At 39.5% G+C, this 22,081-nt stretch overlaps 1 protein-coding gene across 4 annotated transcripts; it reads right to left on the reverse strand.

Moving 5' to 3' along the window:
- Nucleotides 1-461: 461 nt before the first annotated feature.
- Nucleotides 462-21,902, reverse strand: LOC127800042 (uncharacterized). 4 transcript variants are annotated; one of them, XR_008022715.1, is made up of 6 exons: nt 21,744-21,902; nt 20,215-20,646; nt 17,887-17,918; nt 16,780-17,758; nt 1,538-1,620; nt 462-885 (listed from the first exon to the last, which is right to left on the reverse strand). XR_008022715.1 is itself a non-coding variant. In XM_052334458.1 (5 exons), the coding sequence occupies exons 2-4, from the start codon at nt 20,540-20,542 to the stop codon at nt 16,802-16,804; spliced, it is 1,317 nt and encodes a 438-aa protein (XP_052190418.1). In that variant the 5' UTR covers nt 20,543-20,602; nt 21,744-21,902; the 3' UTR covers nt 462-885; nt 16,780-16,801. The 4 variants fall into 4 exon arrangements, 3 of the variants coding, with proteins under 3 accessions (XP_052190418.1, XP_052190398.1, XP_052190409.1); XM_052334458.1 differs by lacking the exon at nt 1,538-1,620 and having other exon boundaries at nt 20,215-20,602; XM_052334438.1 differs by lacking the exon at nt 1,538-1,620.
- Between the last annotated feature and the right edge of the window lie 179 nt (nt 21,903-22,081).

Consider the following 22,081-nt stretch of genomic DNA (forward strand, 5'->3'; position numbering starts at 1 on the left):
AATTATTAGTATAAATATAAGCAGGTTGAGGACCCCGCCCCGCCCCCGATAATAATTTTGTATTTACTTCCCATACCCATACACCTGACACGCAGTAGGCACCCTTTTGTGCAACGTCTGTGCTTAAGCTATGAGGTGAGCAATCGACTCCCTTCATACATACACCTCAACTACTTATGGTTGAATTTTTTTCACTAAAATTCTCGACTTCAATTTTCTTACTAATATTCCTCAATTACTTTTGAAGGTTACCTTAAACAAAAAGAACTTTTTATTTAGAACGACGTACCTATACATGTGTCCAATGAAATAGTTAAAAAAAAAAAACCAGTGTCGTGTGAATTAGAAAGTATTTTCAATAACAAAAATATTGCAAGCATATCATTTTCCCGACTTTGGAGCAAGCATCCAGTCAAGTTCGAATCTAACAAAAGCACCCAGAGAAGAAAGATGCTGCAAGCTCAAATCAATTGCTAACTCCATTATAGTTGTAATATTACTTAAAGACTGTAATTGCGTAGCGTCCAGATGCCCACAATACAAAGGCACTCAAAAAGAGTGGGCAAAGCTGCCGCCTTGTTTGTAGAATCAAGAATTCTAAGTCATACAGATATCTTCGGGCTCATTTCATGGACTAATCCATGCGAAAGAACCAATTAATATGTATTTTCCATAAACTATCCCCCTCCCCATCTTCCTATTTATTAGTTAATTTTTATGTAATTTTCCTTCTTTACAGTGTAACTTCAGAAACAAATCTATTCCTGCTGGAAATTACAGAGTACAAGTGCAGAAGGTTGTTGTTGGCAACACCCACCCGAGCGGTTGACCTGCTTCCTTTGTCTAAATGGTCAACATCATCGAGCAGAGGATCGATCCTATAACCTGCATGCATAAAACTACTTAGCCTAATTCACAGGATGTTGAGCAAAATGTATCCATATCATGCAGAAAGTCAACCTAAAAGAATGATCACAATGTTGTTCGCAGCAACAGTTTGCCATAACCCTTCAAGGCACCAAGGGGTGGAAGAAAATATAAAGCAAATGCCAACATAAAAGTTAAAACACGATCAGTACTAATCATTGAACAATTAGAAGGTTGCCGTATGAGTATTAGCACACTTATTCATCAACCAGTCTAAACTCTACTGAAAAAACAATCAGCATATGAATGGACGCTAAAATAAGCGCAAATATGAATATGTACTAGCCGGCTTAAAATTTGTCAAAAGGCAAAAGCTATGTGCAAATTTACTGCCATATACACATTGTATATATTATATGCAAGATTTTTTTTTCCCTAGGTATCCTAGGATTTTCAGTACGCATCTCTGTAATAGTGAATTTCTCCTTAGAGATCTGAATTTCTTGCATTGGCACCTAGCTTCAAAGGGCTTAAAAAAATGACAGAGACATATCCTGTGTCAGTTACACCCAGCACTCTATTAAAGGGCAGTGGTACTGGTACAGAAGACATTTTGCTTGAATATGACACCTTTCTCACATTGGCATCTAGAAGGATATCAGAAACATACCTCCCCACTGTTGTGCTTTTCCAGAGCCACTGAAAGGTAGGCTAAGTTTTAAATTTAGCTTGAATACACGTATCAGTCTTGTGCTGGAAGAAAAAACACCAATTTCAGCCTACAGTCTCTCTCATCAACAAGAATGGAATCAGACTTGGTTGAGTTGGAAGAGTAGTCGCAGCTTGTGTTGAAATTGTAACTGGGTTTACTTCTTTGCTGCTGTTGTCCAAATAATTGTTGTGTAGGGGAGAGAAAATTGCAGGGATTGACACTGTTTGGGTCTGAGAAAATTTCTATCATGTTTCAACAGTCTTTAGCCAGTTCAGAAGGACAACAAAAGGAATCTCTGAGCTGACGCTATTGACATTGGTTGTAACAGTCACTAATATCAAAATCAGATCATATGTGCCTGCTTTTGAAACTCTACCTGGCTGAGCTCCATTACAAGCAAGGTCAGAAAGTCGAGGTGAAGTTCACCCAACAAGAAGATATCAAGCCTTAATCCCACTAAGTGGAGTCAGTTACATAAATTCACCATCCCGAAACAACTAATTTAACAAAAAAAGATGATAAATATCTAAGATCATAAAGAAAGTGCAAGGAGAATGTGCTTGGACAAAGCCCAATTTAAAACAAGTAGTCATTCCACAAAAATATAAGCTTAAAAATTCTTAAACTACTTGGATCACCCAAACAGAAAAGTTCTTAAACCATTATTACAGTCTTGAGTTAGTTGAACATCCAACACAATATCATCATGAGAACTATCACCAGTGAATTTATCTGGACCCTAATCACAATCAATACAAATAGCAAGTTGATTAAGGTCCAAACAACTTGAAATTTCATGTGGTTGGATTTCTCAATTATATTTATAGTAATCTCAATACAATGCAGATCTCCCAAAATTTGGGTTTGTTTGGTATCACTTTAAGTCTTATTTTTCATTCTACTTTTGTATTCTTTCAAAGCAAAGACAAAGATCTTCATACAATTTTCTGTTTCCATTATAGCTTTCAAGAATTAAGAAACAATTTAAACTGTTCCCTAAAATTCGATAGTTACAAAACTTTCCAAAAACATTTCTTGCAAAGTTTGTTAAGTTTCCCTTCCTAGTATTTGTTTTCCCGCATTCTGATAACAGAAAACAGTTCCTGAAAGTGTAGAAATATTTTACTGATAGAGTATATGTTCGGGGGCATATTCTTCTTTCCTTTTTTATCCTTTTCTTTTATGTTGTTCTCTTCCGCTATAAAACCAAAGGGGGAATCCACGTATCAATTTGAGATAAAATATAGAGAAAATCATTTTCTCCATCTCCCTTTGTTAATAAGGTATTAGAGCAAAGTTTTAGGGATTAAATCACAACCGTTGACTATGAAACCCTGAGCAGCCCATTAATCACAATTGTTCCCAACAAAATCCTAGGCGCCTTTCATCCCTCTGCCATACCCCAAGAACCGATCACCGTCGACCAAGATCCAACCTCGGTCGTCGCCACCGCTCCAACCATGTCACCATCACTCCAGATCCAACCATTTTTCGTCCAGATCCGGCCATCGCCGCCTTACATCGGCCTCTGCTGTCCAGATCTGTTGGCCACCACTGCCTCTCTATCGGCCATCGTTCCTCAAATCCAGGGACTGCTACCTCACAATCAGCTGGCACCGTCCAGATCGACCACCGTTATCGCTTAGGTTTGGCTGTCGTCCAACTCCAGCAGCTACCACCCAACCCTAGTCGAAACCCTAGATCACTAGGGCTTATTCGCCATTGAAGCCCTCTGTTTGTTGGTCGAACCGCGACCGCGACTGTCGGCCTTCCCATTGACTGTCATCGTCTCAGTCTGCCGGCCGTTTGAGCCATCGTTTAGCCACCGCCGTTGATTGGATTTCTCCATTGTTGCTAGCCACAGTTTTAGCAAACCCAAATCTTTGCCAAATCTAGTTCAAATCCAACCCACCCAGCTACGACCCACTTCAGATTTGGTCAACTAAAGTGGACTCATTACGCCAGATCCAACCACTAGATTCGTCAGATAGATCAGCGAACCCAGCCAATTCAGATTAAAAGGCAAAGGATGACTGGATCTGCAATGTGCAGTCACACACTAGTCAGCAGATCATCGATCCCTATCGCCACCATGTCAGACATTCCCTCCACATCCGGTTCCTTCAACAAAGAACAGTTCAATCAACTCTTGATATTGTTATTGTCCAATTCGTTACCAGGTACACCTAATGTTTCTTTGGCACATTCAGGTAGAATTCCTTTAGCCCTGTCAAGTTCCTTAAAATCTGCTCCATAGATCATTGATTGATTCAGGGGCATCTGATCACATGACCAGCTTGTCCAATCTTTTTGATTCATATACTCCTTGTTCAAGTAGTGAAAAAATAAGGATAACAAACGACAGTTTTTCTTCTATTGTTGGCAAAGGCTTCATTAAAATCTCTGAAAGTATTGATCTTCAATCAATACTTCATGTTCCTAAACTTACTTGTAATCTTTTGTCTGTCAGTAAACTCTCAAAAGATTTTAACTGCAACATTACCTTTTTTTATTCTTATTACCTATTTCAGGACCAAAACTCGAGGAAGACAATTAGCAGTGCTAGAGAGATAAACGGATTTTACTACTTTAATGGAGATTTCTTTGGTAATAAAAAAGCTCACGGATTAAGTGGTAATAGTTCAATCTCTGTTTATGATCCAATAATACAATGGCACCTCAAGCTAGGCCATCCTAGTTTTCCTTATTTAAGACACTTATTTCCTAAATTGTTTAAAGGAATGGATTGTTCTAAGTTTCAATGTGAAAGCTATCATTTGTCTAAAGATCATCGTATTAAATTTGTTTCCAAACCTTACAGTTCTTCAAAACCATTTTATTTGATTCATAGTGATGTTTGAGAACCCTCAAAGGTAACCACTTTATCTGACAAAAGATGGTTTGTAATTTTTATCGATGATCATGTCAAAATGCAATTCCGACAAGGGATAGTTCTCTCGCAATTCAGTAAGGATTGCGCGAGAACTGGTGAATTTGGAAGGAAGGAAAGAAGAATAGAGGGAGAGAAACAGAGAAGGGAAGAAAGAGATTGAGAAGTTGAGAGGGAATTTGAATCAATCGTATTTCCCAAAGATGGCTCATTTGGCTGCGAAGGTTGGTTATATAGGTCCCAGACCTTGGCGCCAATATTTGGGTTACATTTGAATTAGGCCCATGTGTTGTAACTGCCAACCTAATTCATATTACTATAGTATCCTATATCCTTCCCTTATTTACATAATAGTCTCGTGACAATTCCCCCCTGCTAGAGACATTAGTTGTCCTCAAGTAAGTCATAGAAAACCGGCTACCTTGGGAAACTATTTCAAAAGGTCAGGGAGGTATTTCCATGTGTTGTTTTCCGAGTGTAAATTGGACCAGCAGACCAACACCTCTATGATAGGTGCCTGTTGTCGATAGATGATTCTCCTATCGACTATAGCTATTGGTTCAACTTCTTGGTGTGCCGGTTGTATTGCAGTGGGTAATGCAGAACTAACAGGATTGGTGCTCGGGGAGGATTTGAGGAGTGACACATGAAACACATGATGTATGTGAGACCCTTTTGGCAGTTGGAGTTTGTACACCACCTGTCCGACCTTGCCTACTACTTCATAAGTCCCGTAAAATTTAGGACTCAACTTGGTAACTGCCTTAGGAGCCAAAGTCTTCAATGAGGCTTGCCTCAGTTTCAGATATACCACGTCTCCCACTGTGAATACCCGTTCACTTCTCTTTCACTCCGCATATTGTTTCATTTTATTTTGGGCATGGCTAGTTCCTCCCTTAAGGTCTGCGACATTTGCTGCCTCTGAGTTAAGCAATCGTCCACTGTGGCTACTTGACTGTGGCTTCCTCTCAGTGGTAAGATAGGTGGTTTATAGCCGTATAGGGCTTCAAACAATGTCATCTTCAAGGAGGAGTGTGAAGTGGTATTACAGGGAGAGCCATTTGTGCCACCCCCTAGAATGCATTAAACTCACACATCGTAGGTATGTTTCAAGGCATTGATTGGTCCGTTCAGTTTGACCATTCGTCTCCGGGTGGTACGAGGATGACATGTGCAGCTGTGTTCCTAGGGACTTCATCAGTTCTTTCCAGAGGAGGCTGGTGAAGATTTTGTCTCTGTCCGAAACAATCACTTGAGGTAGCCCATGCAATTTGCCCACCTGATCCAAGAAAACTCGTGTCACCTCTTGTGTAGTGAAGGGATGTGCTAAGCCAAAGAAGTGGGCATATTTGGACATACGATCCACCACCACTAGCACACAGTCCTTACCTTCTGACTTGGGGAGGCCTTCTACGAAGTCTATGCTGATGTGGGTCCATGCTTGATCGTGAATGGGAAGTGGTTGCAGCAACCCGGGAGGCTGTATGTTCTCATGTTTGCACCTATTGCAAGTGCCACAGCAATCCTGGCCAGAAGAATAGTTGTTTAACCTTGTTGTAGGTGTTCTGTATTCCCGAATAACACCCCACAAGGGAATCATGTAATGCTTCTAGGATCTTTTGTCGTAGAGCTTGATCCTCACCAATCATTATTCTATCCTTGTACCTCAGTAGCATAGTTCTGAAAGGTGCGAGGCGCAGCGAGGCGCAAAAAGTCCTGGAGCCTGAGGCGCGAGGCGCACGAGGCGAGGCGCGCCTTTGCGAAGCGAGGCGCACCTTTTAGGAAAAAAACTCAAAATCTTGTAAAATCATAAACAACTATCAAATTATCAATAATAACACATTCATATCATTCATGATTCATTATCTTCAAATTCTATAAACTAACAACATCAAAGTTAATTCATTCATCATACAAATTCTAAACTAGAAACATCATCAAAGTTCAAACTTAAAGTCTTAAACTTTACCAAGTACCAATTATAATGCAAAGTTCTAAACAAACACATAAACATTACAAGTCCACAATCAATATAAAAAAGTTTTTTAATCAATCAACATCAAGGAGATCATCAACGATGCTATATTTAGCTCATCCCTGTTATTTTTCTTCTTTTGCATGTACTCTCCAATCTCTTCTTTTACTGATGGAAGACATTTTGGACAAGCTTTAGTATTCTTAAAACCGCCCACAAGATGTTGTTTCGCCCGAAATATACCACCTTTTGTTACTTTACGACAAAATTTACATGTGGTGGTATTTCTATCATTAGGATCAGCTTCAAAATAATTCCATGCCGGGTCCGTTTTGAAAGTGGTTGACGACATTTATTGGGCTGTTGCAACACAGTTCCAATTTCATCAAAATTCTCCTAATTATAGAAATAAATTATAAAGACTTAAAAGCAAATTTCAGCAACCAGCTGCCAGCAAAATAAATTAAGCAAAAATGCAAGAAATAAACAAATAAAATACAACTAAAGAACTTACAATATGAAATTATGAATATAGGAGAAGATGTGGGCAGCGGCGGCGGCAGCTTTAGGCCCTTAGCAGCTTCAACTTGAAGAGCTCAAGAGCAGATGAGAAGAGGCGAGGAAGAGAGGAGAAGACCGTGGCGTGGGCAGACTCAGTAGAGGAGAATAGAAGAAAGGGTGCGGCTGGAGACTGGAGAGGAAGATTGAGCAAGCAGCGAGCTGGAGAGGAGAGGAAGAGAGGAGGCAGGCGCGGCAGAGAGGAAGAGAAGGATCGGGCTGGGGCTGGAGAGAAAGAGAGGAGGGGGTCGCAGCTGGAGAGGAGAGGAAGAAGAAGATCGGGCGAGGGCGAGCTGGAGAGAAGAGGAAGAGAGGAGGCAGGCGCGGCCGCGTGGCTAGGGCTAGAGAGGAAGAATGGAAGATCGGGCGAGGGCGAGCGAGCAGCGAGGGCCAGCGAGCAGCGAGTTGGGAGGAGAGGCAAGCACGGTAGATGCTATAGTCGGGAGGAGTGAGGAGCGAGCAGCGAGCTGGAGAGGAGAGGCAAGCGCGACTGGATGCAGTCGGGAGGAGAGGCAAGCGCGATTGGGCTGCAAGATTTAAGTAGAAAACCTCAGTTTCATGAGGCACGCCTAGGCGCGCCTCACGCCCCAGCGCCTAGGCGCGCAAGGCGAGGGCCTCGCCAAAACCACCTCGCCTTGGCCAAGGCGAGGCGCCAAACTGGCGCCTTAAGGCGCCTCGCGCCTAGGCGCGCGCCTAGGCGCGCCTTTGATAACTATGCTCAGTAGCCATTCTTTAACACAAAACCTAGCTTGTTATCTGGTGCCAAAATCATTTGTTCCAACAACTCTTTGATCCACTCTCCCTTGGTGTAACTGGATGTCACTTCCCGGAGCCAATCTAGGGTGATTGCAATGATGGCAGCAGATGCTCCTTCCACACAACGAGACAGAGCATCGGCTGCTTTGTTCTCCTGGCCCTTCCTATACTGAATACTATAGTCAAGGCCCATTAATTTCGACATGCCCTTCCACTGAAAGTGAGTATGCAATTTTTGTTATAGTAAAAACTTAAATCTCTCATGGTCTATTTTTATAATAAACCTGCCTCCTTCAAGGTAGTGACACCATTTCTCTACTGCGATTAGAACAACCAGGAGCTCTTTATCATATACACTTAGGCCCAAGTGTTTAGGGGCTAATGCTTGGCTGATAAAAGCCAACGGTCTCCCTCCTTGCACCAATACTGCTCCCACTCCTCCATCACTAACATCAGTCTCCAGTATGAAAGGCTGATTGAAATCGGGTAAACTGAGTGTAGGCATCGTACTCATGGCAGTTTTCAATCTCCTGAAAGCTTCCTCAGCCTTCTCATTCCAATGAAATCCCTTTTTTTTTAGTAACTTTGTCAACAGTCTACTTAAAAGTGCCATAATCCTTGACAAATCAGCGATAGTACCCTATGAGGTCCAAGAATCCCTGTAGGGCTTTCACATTGGTAGGTCTGGGCCATGCTGTCATTACTGCCACCTTTTGGGGGTCTATGCTAACCCCTTCTCTTGAAATGATATGGTCGAGATACTCCACTTGGGATTGTGCAAATGCACACTTCAACTTCTTAATATACAACTTATTGAATCGGAGGATTTGTAGAGTAGTCCTTAAGTGCTTTAGGTGTTTGGCAAAGGAAGGGTTGTATACCAAAATGTCATCAAAGAATACCAAGATAAATTAGCGAAGGTAGGGTTCGAATATTTGGTTCATAAGGGATTGGAACGTGGCCAGAGCATTAGTTAAGCCAAATGGCATGACCAAAAATTCATAATGTCATTGGTGAGTTCTAAAGGCCGTTTTGTGGATATCTTTGGGATGCATTCTGATTTGATGATATCCCGACCTAAGATTAAGTTTAGAGAAAATTTTGGCTCCATGCAATTCATCTAATAGGTCTTCAATAATGGGTATAGGAAATTTGTTCTTTATGGTTTGTGAATTGAGTTGGCGGTAATTAATACAAAATTGCCAACTTTCGTCTTTCTTCTTTACCAATAGCAAGAGAAAGGCATAGGGGCTGGTACTTGGTTGTATAATAGAAGTATTTAGCATGTCTTTGATTTTGGGGGATATCTATATGAATGGATGTTAATGGCCTTAGCATTGGGTTTAAGATTAATAGTATGGTCTATTGGTCTTGGGGCTGGCAGAGACTTAAGTTCCTCAAACAAATCCTCAAATTCATCTAAGAGTAAATTGAGAAAATCTAATTGAGTTACCTCCTAAGGAGCTTGCGTAGCCTCCACTGAGTTCAGCTAGAAATGCTCTTCATTATCCGTGTCCTCCCTCTTGTCCATGGCCTGTACTAAGAATAGTTGGGCTACTTGTGTCCACTTACTCTTGAATAACTTTTGTACTCTTTTACCAAAAATCATCTTACACGCTCCTGTCTCCATACTGCCTGTCAGGGTCATCCTCCTTCCCCCTTTCTCGAATGTGACCTCCATCTTGTTAAAGTCAAAACAAATGGAGCTTACTTCCCTCATCCAATCCACTCCTAAGACCATATCACATCCCCCCAACTTTAGTAAGCGTAGGTCAGCCTCAAAGTCTTCCTCCTGCATCTGCTAATAGAACCCCACACAAGAAGATTTGCACAAGACCTTTTGACCGTTAGCTACGGTTATAGACAGGGGTTGAGTCCCCGTGAGGCTGCACTTCAGTGTTCTTGCTATCCCCTCACCCAGGAAGTTGTGAATGCTCCCACTATCAATTAGAATCATCAAGCGGCTATCTCTTGCTTTTCCCTCCACTTTGATAATTTTATTGGTCACAACTCCCCTTAGTGCATGTAGGGAGATTTCTACCTTCTCCTCATCACCATCTTCTTCCACAATGTTACCGTCCTCTTCTACCACTTCCCCCACTTCTTCTGCCCCTTCCAATAGCATCAACTGTCTTCTACATTGATGGCCAGATGTGTATTTATCTCCACACCTGAAACAAAGGCCTACTAATTGTCTCTACTTGCCCAATTGTCCTTGAGACAGTTGGGAAGGCGTTGGTAGGGTCGCTAATCCCCTACTGCCAGACTACGGCGTCGCCTGCCATCCTCTAGTTACACTCTTCTACTTCTTGACTAGGGCCTCCACTGTTAACTCTTACAGTTTAGCGCATTCAACTACTTGTTGGACAATATTGGGTTGGAACATCTTGACTGTGGGATGGACTTCTTCGTTCAAGCCGCTAATGAAACTCGACACAAAGTAGCCCTCCGTCAATGTAGGATTCGATAGTAACATAAGGGCCTTCAACTTTTCAAACCTCTGTTGATAGGCTTGCACCGATCCTCCTTGTTTCAATTTGTTGAACTCTTCCACCACATCCAACATTCCTTTCTCTCCAAATCGTTCACAAAGTCCTTCCACGAATTCTTCCCAAGAGCACTCTTCCTTCACCCTACTCTAGCCTTGATACCATGCATCTCCTTCGTCATTGAGATATGCAACCGCTAGTGTCACCCTCTGTGCTTCAGCCACATTGTGTAGGCTAAACACCCTGGCATAATGTCTCGCCCACCACCTTGGGTTCTGGCCATCAAAGAGAGATATCTCCATCTTAGGCATAGGGAAGCCGATCTGGTGTGATCCAGTTCCATAGCCTTGCCTCCTAACTCCCACATTCTCCTCCATGATCGATGGTTCAATCTCCAATTCTGTCAATCCTTCCGATCGGAAATTGCCCCCGTGGCCATGTAAAATTGGCTTCGATCTATCCCTCGGAGGAAACTCCGGTGAAATTCTTACTTGAGTTTGGCGAGTGAGCATCAAAACAAATTGTTGCATCTGATCTTTAAGGGCCTGACCCTGCTCTCTCATCTGCTCCTCCAACCTCGCCGCTTGCCACCTGTTTTCTTCTCGCCACACCTGTACCGCTCCTTCAATTCTCCGATCCACAGAATTCTCTAATGCCTCCATCCGATTCTGTATCTCCCCCATCGTTGTCGATACCTGATGGAGCTGTGATTCCATCTGCTTCATTCGAGTTTCGTCTGCCATCTTCGACTCCAATCGCCCAAGATGAAGCTCTGATACCAAATTGTCAGAATGCGATTCCGACAAGGGATAGTTCTCTCGCAATTCAGTAAGGATTGCACGGGAACTGGTGAATTTAAAAGGAAGGAAAGAAGAATAGAGGGAGAGAAATAAAGAAAGGAAGAGAGAGATTGAGAAGTTGAGAGGGAATTTGAATCGATTGTATTTCCCAAAGATGTCTCCTCTGGCCGCAAAGGTTAGTTATATAGGTCCCAGACCTTGGCCCCAATATTTGGGTTACATTTGAGTTAGGCCCATGTGTTGTAACTGCCAACCTAATTCATATTACTATAATATCCTATATCCTTTCCTTATTTATGTAATAGTACCGTGACAGATCATACTAGACTACGTTGGGTTTACTTGCTTACCAAGAAATCCTAAGTGACTAAGAGTTTTCAAATATTTCTTTTACATGATCGAAGTCCAATTTCAAACAAAAATTTGTATTCTTCGGTCTGATAATGGAACAAAGTACTTCAATGAATGTTTAGAGGATTTTTTTGAAAGAGAAAGGTATTTTCCATCAATCAACATGTTGTGAAACTACTTAGTAGAATGGCATAGCTGAACGAAAAAATAGACATTTACTTGAGGTAACTAGGGCTATTATGTTTTCTATGAATATACCAAAAATACCTATGGGGATATGCTGTTTTAACTACTTGTTATCTAATCAATAGAATGCCTACTCGGGTCTTAAACTTTGAGACATCTTTAAATTTCCTAAAAAAGACTTTTCCTATGTGTTGGTTATACTTTGAGCTACCTTTAAAAAAATTTTGATGCACTTGGTTTGTTTACATTCCACAAATCTTTTGATCTAAATTGGATCCAACGACTGAAAAATGTGTTTTTGTTGGTTATGCTCCTAGAAAAAAGGGTACAAGTGCTTCAATCCTTTAACAAAGAAAACTCACATGCATGAATGTGTTTTTCATGGAGAATCAATCCTATTTTACCAAAAAATCATCTTCAAGGGGAGAATAAAAATAATGTAGAAGAAGATAAGTTTTTAAAAATTTATAATAATATAGAAAAAGATAATTTTTTGAAAATTTATGAACCTCTTCCAAATATATTTGATATGATAGACACTCCACTCCACTCTGATAAACAATCCAAAGAAATTGGTGCTCAAAATAATAAAGAACATGATACGTCTAGTTCACAGGTGCCAATCATAATGGAGTCGAAACTAGGGGGAGAATTATTACAAACGGATCAAAGCAATCCAAAACCTGAGCTTCAATTTTATATCAAAAAAAAAACCTTAGAGAAATGCTATTGATCCGAATATTTCTCCAGTAACTAAACAGTTGTCATCTTCGAATGATAGTCTTGCTTCTACTCAGGATAATTCTAAACTTACTCTTTTAAATTCTTCCTCATTTGATTTGTCTGATCTTGATGCCCCCATTGCCATTAGAAAAGGAGTAAGATCTTGTACTAAACATCCTATTGCAAATACCTATCCTATCAAAAACTATCCAATAGCCACAAGGCATTTCTTTCAAATATTTCTAACTTGCATGTACCAAGAACAATTCAGGATGGTTTAAGTGATCTAGATTGAAAGCTAGCAATGAAGGAGGAGATGAATGCTCTTAAAAAGAACGAGAATTGGGAGATTGTGGAGTTATTAAGAGGCAAAACAACTGTAGGTTGTAAATGGGTCTTCACTGTAAAATATAAGGCGGATGGAGAGGTAGAAGGTAAGACTTGTTGCCAAGGGATTCACCCAAACATATGGCATCGACTATCAAGAGACCTTTGCTCCAGTAGCAAAGATAAACTCTATTCGAGTCCTCCTCTCTCTTGCGGTGGCCTAAGATTGACCTCTACACCAACTCGATGTAAAGAATGTCTTCCTAAATGGCAATTTGGAGGAAGAAGTGTATATGGACCTCCCACCTAGATTTGAGAAGAGCCTCAGTACCAATAAGGTATGCAGTCTAAAAAAGTCCTTGTATGGTCTGAAATAGTCTCCAAGAACTTGGTTTGAAAGGTTTGGAAAGGCGATAAAAAGCTATGGTTATAATCAAAGCCAAGTGGACCACACAATGTTCTTCAAGCACTCTGGTGACAGTAAGAAGGCATGTGGATGATCTAAGAATGACTGGTGATGACAGGGGAGAGATTGAAGAACTCAAGAGGAAAGTAGCACATGAGTTTGAACCAAAAGAGATTTCCACCAAATTGCTCCAAGAATCACTGTTCTCACAATCTTGATCTCTTTTTCCCACAATACTCAGCGCACAAGAGGATTACAACTTATCAGTAGTCTTACAAACAGAAAATTGAGAACTCTACCTCTCTTGCTACCCCTTGCCCTCTATTTATAATAGTGGGTGGATATCCCAATGAAGATATGAAATATTTACAGTTTCACCCCATAACTTTTACTAATTACAGTTTTGGGTTACAACTTCTATTTAATTCTTCAAAGGTTCTCAAGAGCACTACTTTCACTTAATGCCTTCACTAATCTTTCTAGATCTTCTTATCTTATACTCGAGACAACCTTTTAACAATTCTCCACCATTGTCTTGAGTATAGTCCAATCTTCATCCATCCTCATCCATCCAAGCCTTAACCTTCCAATAGATGAACTTGACCTGATCTCATAGGTTCTTCATGCTGCACCTGATCACTCAAAAACACACAACAAACAGTAAGGATATCAAATCAATGCTGTAAATTTCAACAATGGACCACCTTTGGATAAATTTCAGCTACAATAACTAAACCCGCAACTCTCATTAGATATTATCCTCCTCAAGGGATTTCCTAATGAATAAATTTTCCTAACATCAATATGATTGATATACTCCATGGTGGGACTAAAGACTAAGCCAAATGGACTGCCCATTGGCTGTTTCAACTCCTCCTACTTAGACTATATTTTAGGGTTCCTGCTACATACAAAATGCAACACATACACCCTAAATGCATAATTTCCAGCTAGGCACACTCCACCATAAACTAAATCCATACATGATGTTATTCCTTAATCCCAAAGGTTCCAACCTTTCACACAGCATTTCAACTCCAGTGAACCTCTCCCAGAATTGAACTTAACATTGCTAGACTTCCTCCTAGCTCCCAAAACCGGTCTTTAGGCTTTACCATTGTTCTTCTTCTAATGTTTGTTTCAAACTTAAAAGGATTGCTCGACCTCTTTTCTTAACTCTCCTCTATTTATTGCTTAATAAAGGTATGCTTAAGATTTGGGTACTACTAGGCTGCCATGAGCTGTCCTATTCCTATTCCAACCTCTATGCCTTATCTTTCCAGCTTCTCCTCCTTCCAACAATCTCAAACACTAAACTACCACCTCAGCTACACCTTGAGATTCCCATTGGATAACTATCAATGAAGTTGCCTTACTTTTCCTAGGCATACCATTGAAATTGACACAGCTACCCCATGCACTTAATTTACCCCTTGGACTATCACAATCTTATATCTTACCTAGGGGATTTATAATCACACCTAGAGAGACCTTCTAAGCAACCAATCCTTGCTTACCTTTCCCTCTAGCCTATTATCCCTTGGCTACACTATAAGATCACTTTTCCCTTAGTTCCCTTATGGATAAGTAGCTGTTCGTGATACCTATTTGATCCAAATTAAGCCTTCATGTGCTGCTTTAACCAATGGTTCTTTTCTAGCCTTTTTCCTAGACTTTTCCCCATTTCCAGCACCTTCCTTAATTCTCAAATAGGTGTTCACCAGCACTTCACCCCTTTAACCTAAGGGATCTTCCATTTAAGTCCAAGATTTCCCAAAAGAGCTCTCATCTTCATCTTTCATAGGCCAAAATCATTTTGGCCATCAAATTTCTCAACATCATACCATGCAGCAGAGGCTATAGAAGACATTCCTGCGGGTATGTGATGAAATTCTAAGTTCTTGATGGTTCTTGATGAGAGACCTGGCTCTGATACCAATTTGTGAATTTTATGGACACTATTGGATCAATTCTTGCCCAATTAACTCTCCCTTACACCCTAGAATGATGGAATATGCAGCGCTGTAAATGACAATTGAATGCAGATGACTTACAGCGATAAACAGAACGAAAACGACAGTGAAAAGTAAAGAAATTAAAGAACAAACACACCAAAATTATACTGGTTCAAGCCAACAAAGTTGGCTCTACATCCAGTTGCCTAAGGCCTTCAAATCCACTAGAAACCAATAGTGTTTACAGCAGTACAACCGTCCCTTACTCCCTCCTGTTACAACGCTCCCAAGTACAATGAAAATAATCAAAAGAGATTTCCACCAAATCGCTCCAAGAATTACTGTTCTCACAATCTTGATCTCTTCTTCCCACAACACTCAGTGCACAAGAGGATTACAACTGATCAATAGTCTTACAAATAAAAAACAGAGAACTCTGCCTCTCTTGCTACCCTTTGTCCTCTATTTATAATAGTGGGTGGATATCAAAATGAATATATAAAATATTTATAGTTTCACCCCATAACTTTTAATAATTACAGTTTTGAGTTACAACTTTTATTTAATTCTTCAAAGGTCCTCAAGAGCACTGCTTTCACTTACTGCCTTCATTAATCTTTCTAGGTCTTCTTATCCTATACTCGAGACAATCTTTTAACAGAAACAAGAATGCTCAGGTGTAAGATAGTTGAAACTCCCATCGAACATAATTTGAAGCTACAACTTGTCGAAGCCAAAGATGTGATAGAAAGGGAGAAATATCAAAGGCTTGTGGGCAAACTCATCTATCTGTCCCACACTCGACCTGATATAGCATTTGCAGTAAGTGTACTAAGTCAATTTATGCATTCACTAGGTTCACATCATTTTGAAGTTGTGTACAGAATTCTAAGGTACCTAAAGGAAACTCCTAGAAAAAGTTTGTTCTTCAGACGCAGACTAGGCAGACAATGTTATTGATCGAAAATCTACATCAGGATATTGCACCTTTGTGAAAGGTAATCTTGTCACTTGGAGGAGCAAGAAACAAAATGTGGTGGCCAAAAGTAGTGTTGAAATTGAATTTCGTTCAGTTGCCCACGAGATTTGTGAGGTCAAGTGGATAAAGAGACTTCTAGAGGACTTAAGGGTCTCCGCTCCCTTACCAGATAAGGTTTACTGTGATAATAAAGCTGCAATTTCCATTACCCATAATCCAATACTCCATAACAAGACAAAGTATGCAAAGGTAGATAAGCACTTTATTAAGGAGAAATTTGATAATGGGGTAATTTGTATGCCCCACATTCCAACAGTTAATCAAGTTGCCGACATTCTTACAAAGGGGTTACACAAAAATCAATTTGAAAAATTAGTAAGCAAGCTTGCCATGGAAGATATCTTCAAGCCAACTTAAGAGGGAGTGTAAAAATATTTTACTGATAGAGTATATGTTAGGCATATTCTTCTTTCCTTTTTTATCCTTTTCTTTTATGTTGTTCTCTTTCTCTATAAAACCAAAGGGGGAATCCATGTATTAATTTGAGATAGAATATAGAGAAAATCATTTACTCCATCTCCCTTTGTTAATAGAAAGCCAAAACAAATGCCCCATAATTCTTTCTAGGACTCTTGTCAATTGGATTTCCACATAATCAAATTTTTGAGAAGTGCTTTTATGTGGAATATCATTTGATACTTGTAAAGTACACATACATTTGCTATGTTTTTTGATGAAACTACTGATGTGAGTTTTTATCGAGCATGTGTCCTACTAAATGGATATGAAAGAGACATATTCTCACCTATTGAGCGCCAGAAGCCAGCTTAATACTTCACAGACTTTGACCAGAAGAATCCCTTCTTTCGCTTAGAGTGATTCTCTGACAAAAGTTTAGCTCCTTTTGACCCAAAGGAAAAGTGCCGCCTTAACAGGGGCTTCACCAAGGAATTTTTCATGCTGGAGCTTGAGATATTCTTGAGACCTTTCACCTCAAACCCATCACTTTTCTGGCCATCTGACACAATACAACCACCATCAAGATCGCTATACACAATTCGGTTTCTTGATCTTTTGTTTCTGGCCTTCAAGTCCATTTCGGCTCTTAAAGCTCGTTCAGACAACTTCTGTGTCTGCTTCTCTCCAAAAGTACAAACTGGACAAGCAGGATCATACTTGTTGAATTCAGGTGTCATATTCTCTAAGCACTCAGCATGGTAAACATGTCCACAAATTAGAACAGCAACAACAGCCAGCTCATTAGTAGCTATTATTTTCTGGCTACCCCACGAAGATTTCTCAGTCAACAGCCTTGAGCAAACCCCACAGGTCTTGATATCGATAGAGGGAGATGCTGAAAACTGGCTACTAGATCTGGCTATCTTCTCATCAATGAAGCTCAGTTGCTCACTATCCATTGACCACCTTTCCCTATGAAAAGATGGCATGAACTCGGGGAAGGCAGGTATTGACCAACAATCAGACGAGCCACCATTAGAGTCCCTAGTTGATTCATTGCTCCAGCCCAGGGCCATAAAAGATGTATCTTCAGAAATTGAGAAGTTCCGTGACTTATGCCGTGGAATCCGCCTACCAGATACTTGGTGTGATAGCTGGTGTCCTGGGGAATGATGCGGCCGCCTTGTTGGAGTTGAGCTTGCAGGAAGAACTTGGCCTTGAGATGACAAAGGGGAGGTAGACAGTGATGAAATTGAATGCTCGAAAGGCGACAGTTTTGCAGCAGACAGATTTGACACTGTAGGTGTTTCTGTTGGCTCCTTCAACTAAATATAAACGGAAAAGAAAAAAGAGACAATGTGAAACTATAGAGAACAGGAGACTTGTGTTTAAAAAATTATGGAGTGCAAACCAGCGTAACTACTAAGAAGTAATACTAGCTGTAAGTGCAGACCTCTGTAAGAGAGTCTCTAGAGTTGGATTGATCTGCAAAACACAAGCAAAAGATGATCAAATACATCACACACCTGAAAACATGCCACTGATAAGAAAACAACTGGAATAGGATACTGAAAGGAAAACTATCAAATTAGGGATGTAAAAAGCAAAGATCGTAACAGGCCATCAACAAAATAAAAGATAAAACACCACAGCTGCCGATGTATATTACATTAAAAGCAAAATATTAAGTTGAGTGTGCAAAAAGTAAAAGATCACTGAAAGGAAACTACAAAAAGAACCATATTGAGGTCCTATGCAAGAGCAAATTTATCAAAATGTTGGCCAGAACATGTAAGATTCCATGCATTCAGTTTTACATCTCCGCGTGTACACGTAGAACAGCCAGAATGCTGTTAATGAGGGTGTAATATTCATAGTGATCCACAAGAAATAGGAAGAGTTCTTATAATTCTCTTTCTTCTGCCTCTTGAAAAGGAAAACCAAGGAGGAATAGCATGCACCCTTACTTGAGAGATGAGATGTTTTTCGAAGGCAGAAACAACTACAGTGAAGACTAATGTTTATTATTTTAAATTCAAGAATGCACCAGACTGACTAAGAGAAATAAATTTTGCATTGCAGTACATACAAAGAGAAAAAGTATACACAATTATAAATGGAATGCATAAAAGATCAACAATAAACAACAGATGACGTAAATGGTGATGGAGCCATCATGCAACTTTTGATTCTTTAGGAGCATAAAAGCACAAACATCAGAACATTATTATCAAAATGCAACTGTCCATGAGAGAAAGTCCAAAGCTTATTGCAAGCCAAAAGCCAATAATCTACTACTATAATGCAGTTTACACTTTACATTTAGGAAAAAGTTAGTGACCCTTGGGAGGGCAGGCTAGGCAGCAACAACCATCCTATATAACCTAAATGTGCCATAAAAATCCAAAAGATGAGAAATCATAATAGTTTGACAAGATCAGCTTGAATAGTGCAAACTCTCGTGAGGATGCATCATCAGGGTTGTCACACCTGGCTCAAAAACAGAAATAAACTTTCATGGAAGAAATGAAGCTCCACATTTTTTTCATCCAACATAATAAATAAACCCATGCACACACAAACACATAGAAATTACTTCTAAACTCTTCTTTCAGCATAATGTCAACATTGATGCCTTAGATTAACAACATATGTGAAGCTGGTTTTGGAACTTGTTTTAGTGGGGAAAGCAACAATATTAGAATAAACTATAAAAACCAATAGTGTATCACATGATGAGACCATTCTACATCAATCATTTTTTCCATTTTGGTTAGCTCAAAATAATAATAATAATTATTATTATTAAGCCAAAAGCCAGCTTTACTAACAGAAAATCAGTACAATTCGCAGAATTAGGAACACATCTTCTAGGAAAATGACAAAAAAAAATATTTCCACCATGTTAACTTTCCTTGAACTTCCAAGCTTGAAATGAGGTATTTCTTAGCAGTGCCATCAAACTTCTCCCGAGTAATTACAAATATTCTATGTGACAAAATCCAACTCCAATGACTACCCCACCCACCTCTTCAATTGTGCACACGTACACAAAGAAAGCACAAACAAAGCAAGGAAAAGGAACCAGGTTGAACTTTTGATTATATGGAAAGTATAAAACCATGTTTAGGAAGTCAGAAACTTTATTTTGGGTGCTCATCAAATGTATCAACCACAGATGCACATTATTATAGGTATGCATTAGACTGGAGACATGGAGTATCCCAAATTTACTGGTGTTGTTGCTTGCAGCATCAATCAAAATGCACCCAGATTAGAAAACAGTACAGTTTGATACAAGTACTGAAATTTGACAGTCCCTACAAAAAAGGTGTGTGACATCCTTGGAGAAAATTTAAGAAAACCTACAAAACTTCAATCTTTCTGCTGTTTAAGTAGTCTAATTTGTCTCCTTTCCACAACTCGAACTTAGTTTCTTCAGCCATCACAATCCTTATAATTTAGCTCAAAAGAGTTGACAATTCTCCAGTCTCCAATAGACTAGTAAGGTGTAAGGCTTCATCACAACATACCACAATTATCATAGATCAAAAAGAAATATTTAGACAATGGAAACTGCACCTCCACACCTAGTGACTATGCTTGGATAGCGCTAAGGATAGCAAAGGATTTGGCATGTTTGGCACACATCAATTGCAAAATAAAAACACAAGAATACACTTCTGACATCATTCTTAACAAATGATTTTCAAAATTATGAACAAACTAGAAGAAAATAAAGAAAAAAGAAAAACAAATGAACTTCCACATAGAGATTTACCTGATAAAGGAAGCCTCGAAATTTCTCCATTTATTTCAGAAGTTTGGGACTTCTGCCATGTCAATGTCCTAGAGCTATCTAATGGACTTCCTTCTTCTGATGCATAAGCAGTTCCTACCAGTGATTGAGATTTTATCTCCATTCTGTCATTCTGGACACCTCCATCGGAAGTCCAATTCTCAGGAGTCTCTTCCCCTGCTACTCGCCTTCGGTTATCCCACCGAAAACTCCATGATGGTGAATACCTTACATTTCCTTGGAAAATTTCATCACTTGTTCTATTTGTTATTGTTCTGTCTCTAGCAGCTACACAACAAGCGGACCCCATGTTTGCTCATATACACCGAATGGAACAGCAGACACCAGAACTGTCAACTTTGACTGATAGCTACACCAAGTTATGCCAAGATAAATTCCAAAACCGAGTTGTTACTGTGGAAATCAAAGATAAGGAAGACAACCATGAACCATCAATGATTTTGATCATGGAACAGTTGTATAGATAAAGAGAACTATAATGATATTTAACGAGATTGAAAAAGGATCTCGCAATGATGATTATATAGGTAGAGAACCATGCAAAGATCATAACTAACTAAATAAAAATTTATGAACATAAAATTTTGCTCTATCTGAAACATCAAACCCCAGCACTAAAGAACTATCACTGTCTAAAAGTTAGCTTAACTGACAGTTACAGTGCACCATGGAAAACTTTGTTATGGAAGTTTGTTACTACACAAAACCATAGCTCAAATCACTGAGCGAATCAAAATTCAGAAGAATGCCAGTGACAGAATCTTATCAAATTATTAAACCAAGAAAAAAAAAGAAAAAATTACCTAGAAAATAATGTTTATTGTGGAAAGGAGATTTCACTGGGCTACAAAAAGAAATCCCTCTCCTAAATCTGATGGATTTCAAAACTTCAGACCTCTCCGGAACTCAAATAGTTTAGGCATATATAACAAAAAGGTTGTTACAAAATTTTCCAAGTGAAGAACAAGAAGACGGTCAAAATAACAGACTACTAATCAACAAAAGCCATTCGATGAATTTCATACAACATTTCTATCTCCTACCAGCAAGCAATTACGCCTCATACCTTCTTTTGGTGTGTATCCTCACAAACACGAAAAACAGCACACAAGCGTTTAAAACAACCCAGAAAGGATAAAACATTAACAACGACCGATATATACTGGAGAAAAAACACGCAAACTTGACTCGAATTCATCTGCTAGTTTGCAGGAAGACTTGAGAGTGGGTCTAAATACCAAAACCCTAAAAATAAGAAGAATCAGACACCGAACGGGTCACAAATATCCAAAATTAGAGCCGAAAAAACAGGAATCAAAGCCAGAATTAAAAAATAAATAAATAAAACACACACGCACACAAGCACCGTGTGTTATACGAAATCCTCCCGATTTACATTCGCCTCTAAGTAATCGAAGGTTTAGTTAGATGGTGCACAGTCATCGCACAAATGGACTTGCCGTGGATAAACATATGCGATCGAATCGTACCTCTTGATCGCCAAGGCCGCCAGAGACGAGAGAGAAATCCAAACACCGATTGTTCTTTATTCTTCTTCTGCTTCTTCCGAGTCGTTGAAGAGAGAGACGGAGAGCTGTTCAGACTTCAGAGCCGCGTTTGGAACTTTGCGAAAAGGCAACGCAGTAGAAAAAAATTCTCTGTTCGGAATCAAATGCTTTTTCTTTAATTTTGACACTTAAAATTATACTCATTTATTATATTATATTAACAAGTTAAATATTTTCGGTTTAAATCATAGTTTTTTTGTTTGGACTATAAAATATTTTAATTGTCCTTAATAATTTTTTATTTTTGTACACTTTATTAA

Source organism: Diospyros lotus, chromosome 1 (genome assembly GCF_014633365.1).
Source record: "Diospyros lotus cultivar Yz01 chromosome 1, ASM1463336v1, whole genome shotgun sequence".
Taxonomy (NCBI): domain Eukaryota; kingdom Viridiplantae; phylum Streptophyta; class Magnoliopsida; order Ericales; family Ebenaceae; genus Diospyros; species Diospyros lotus.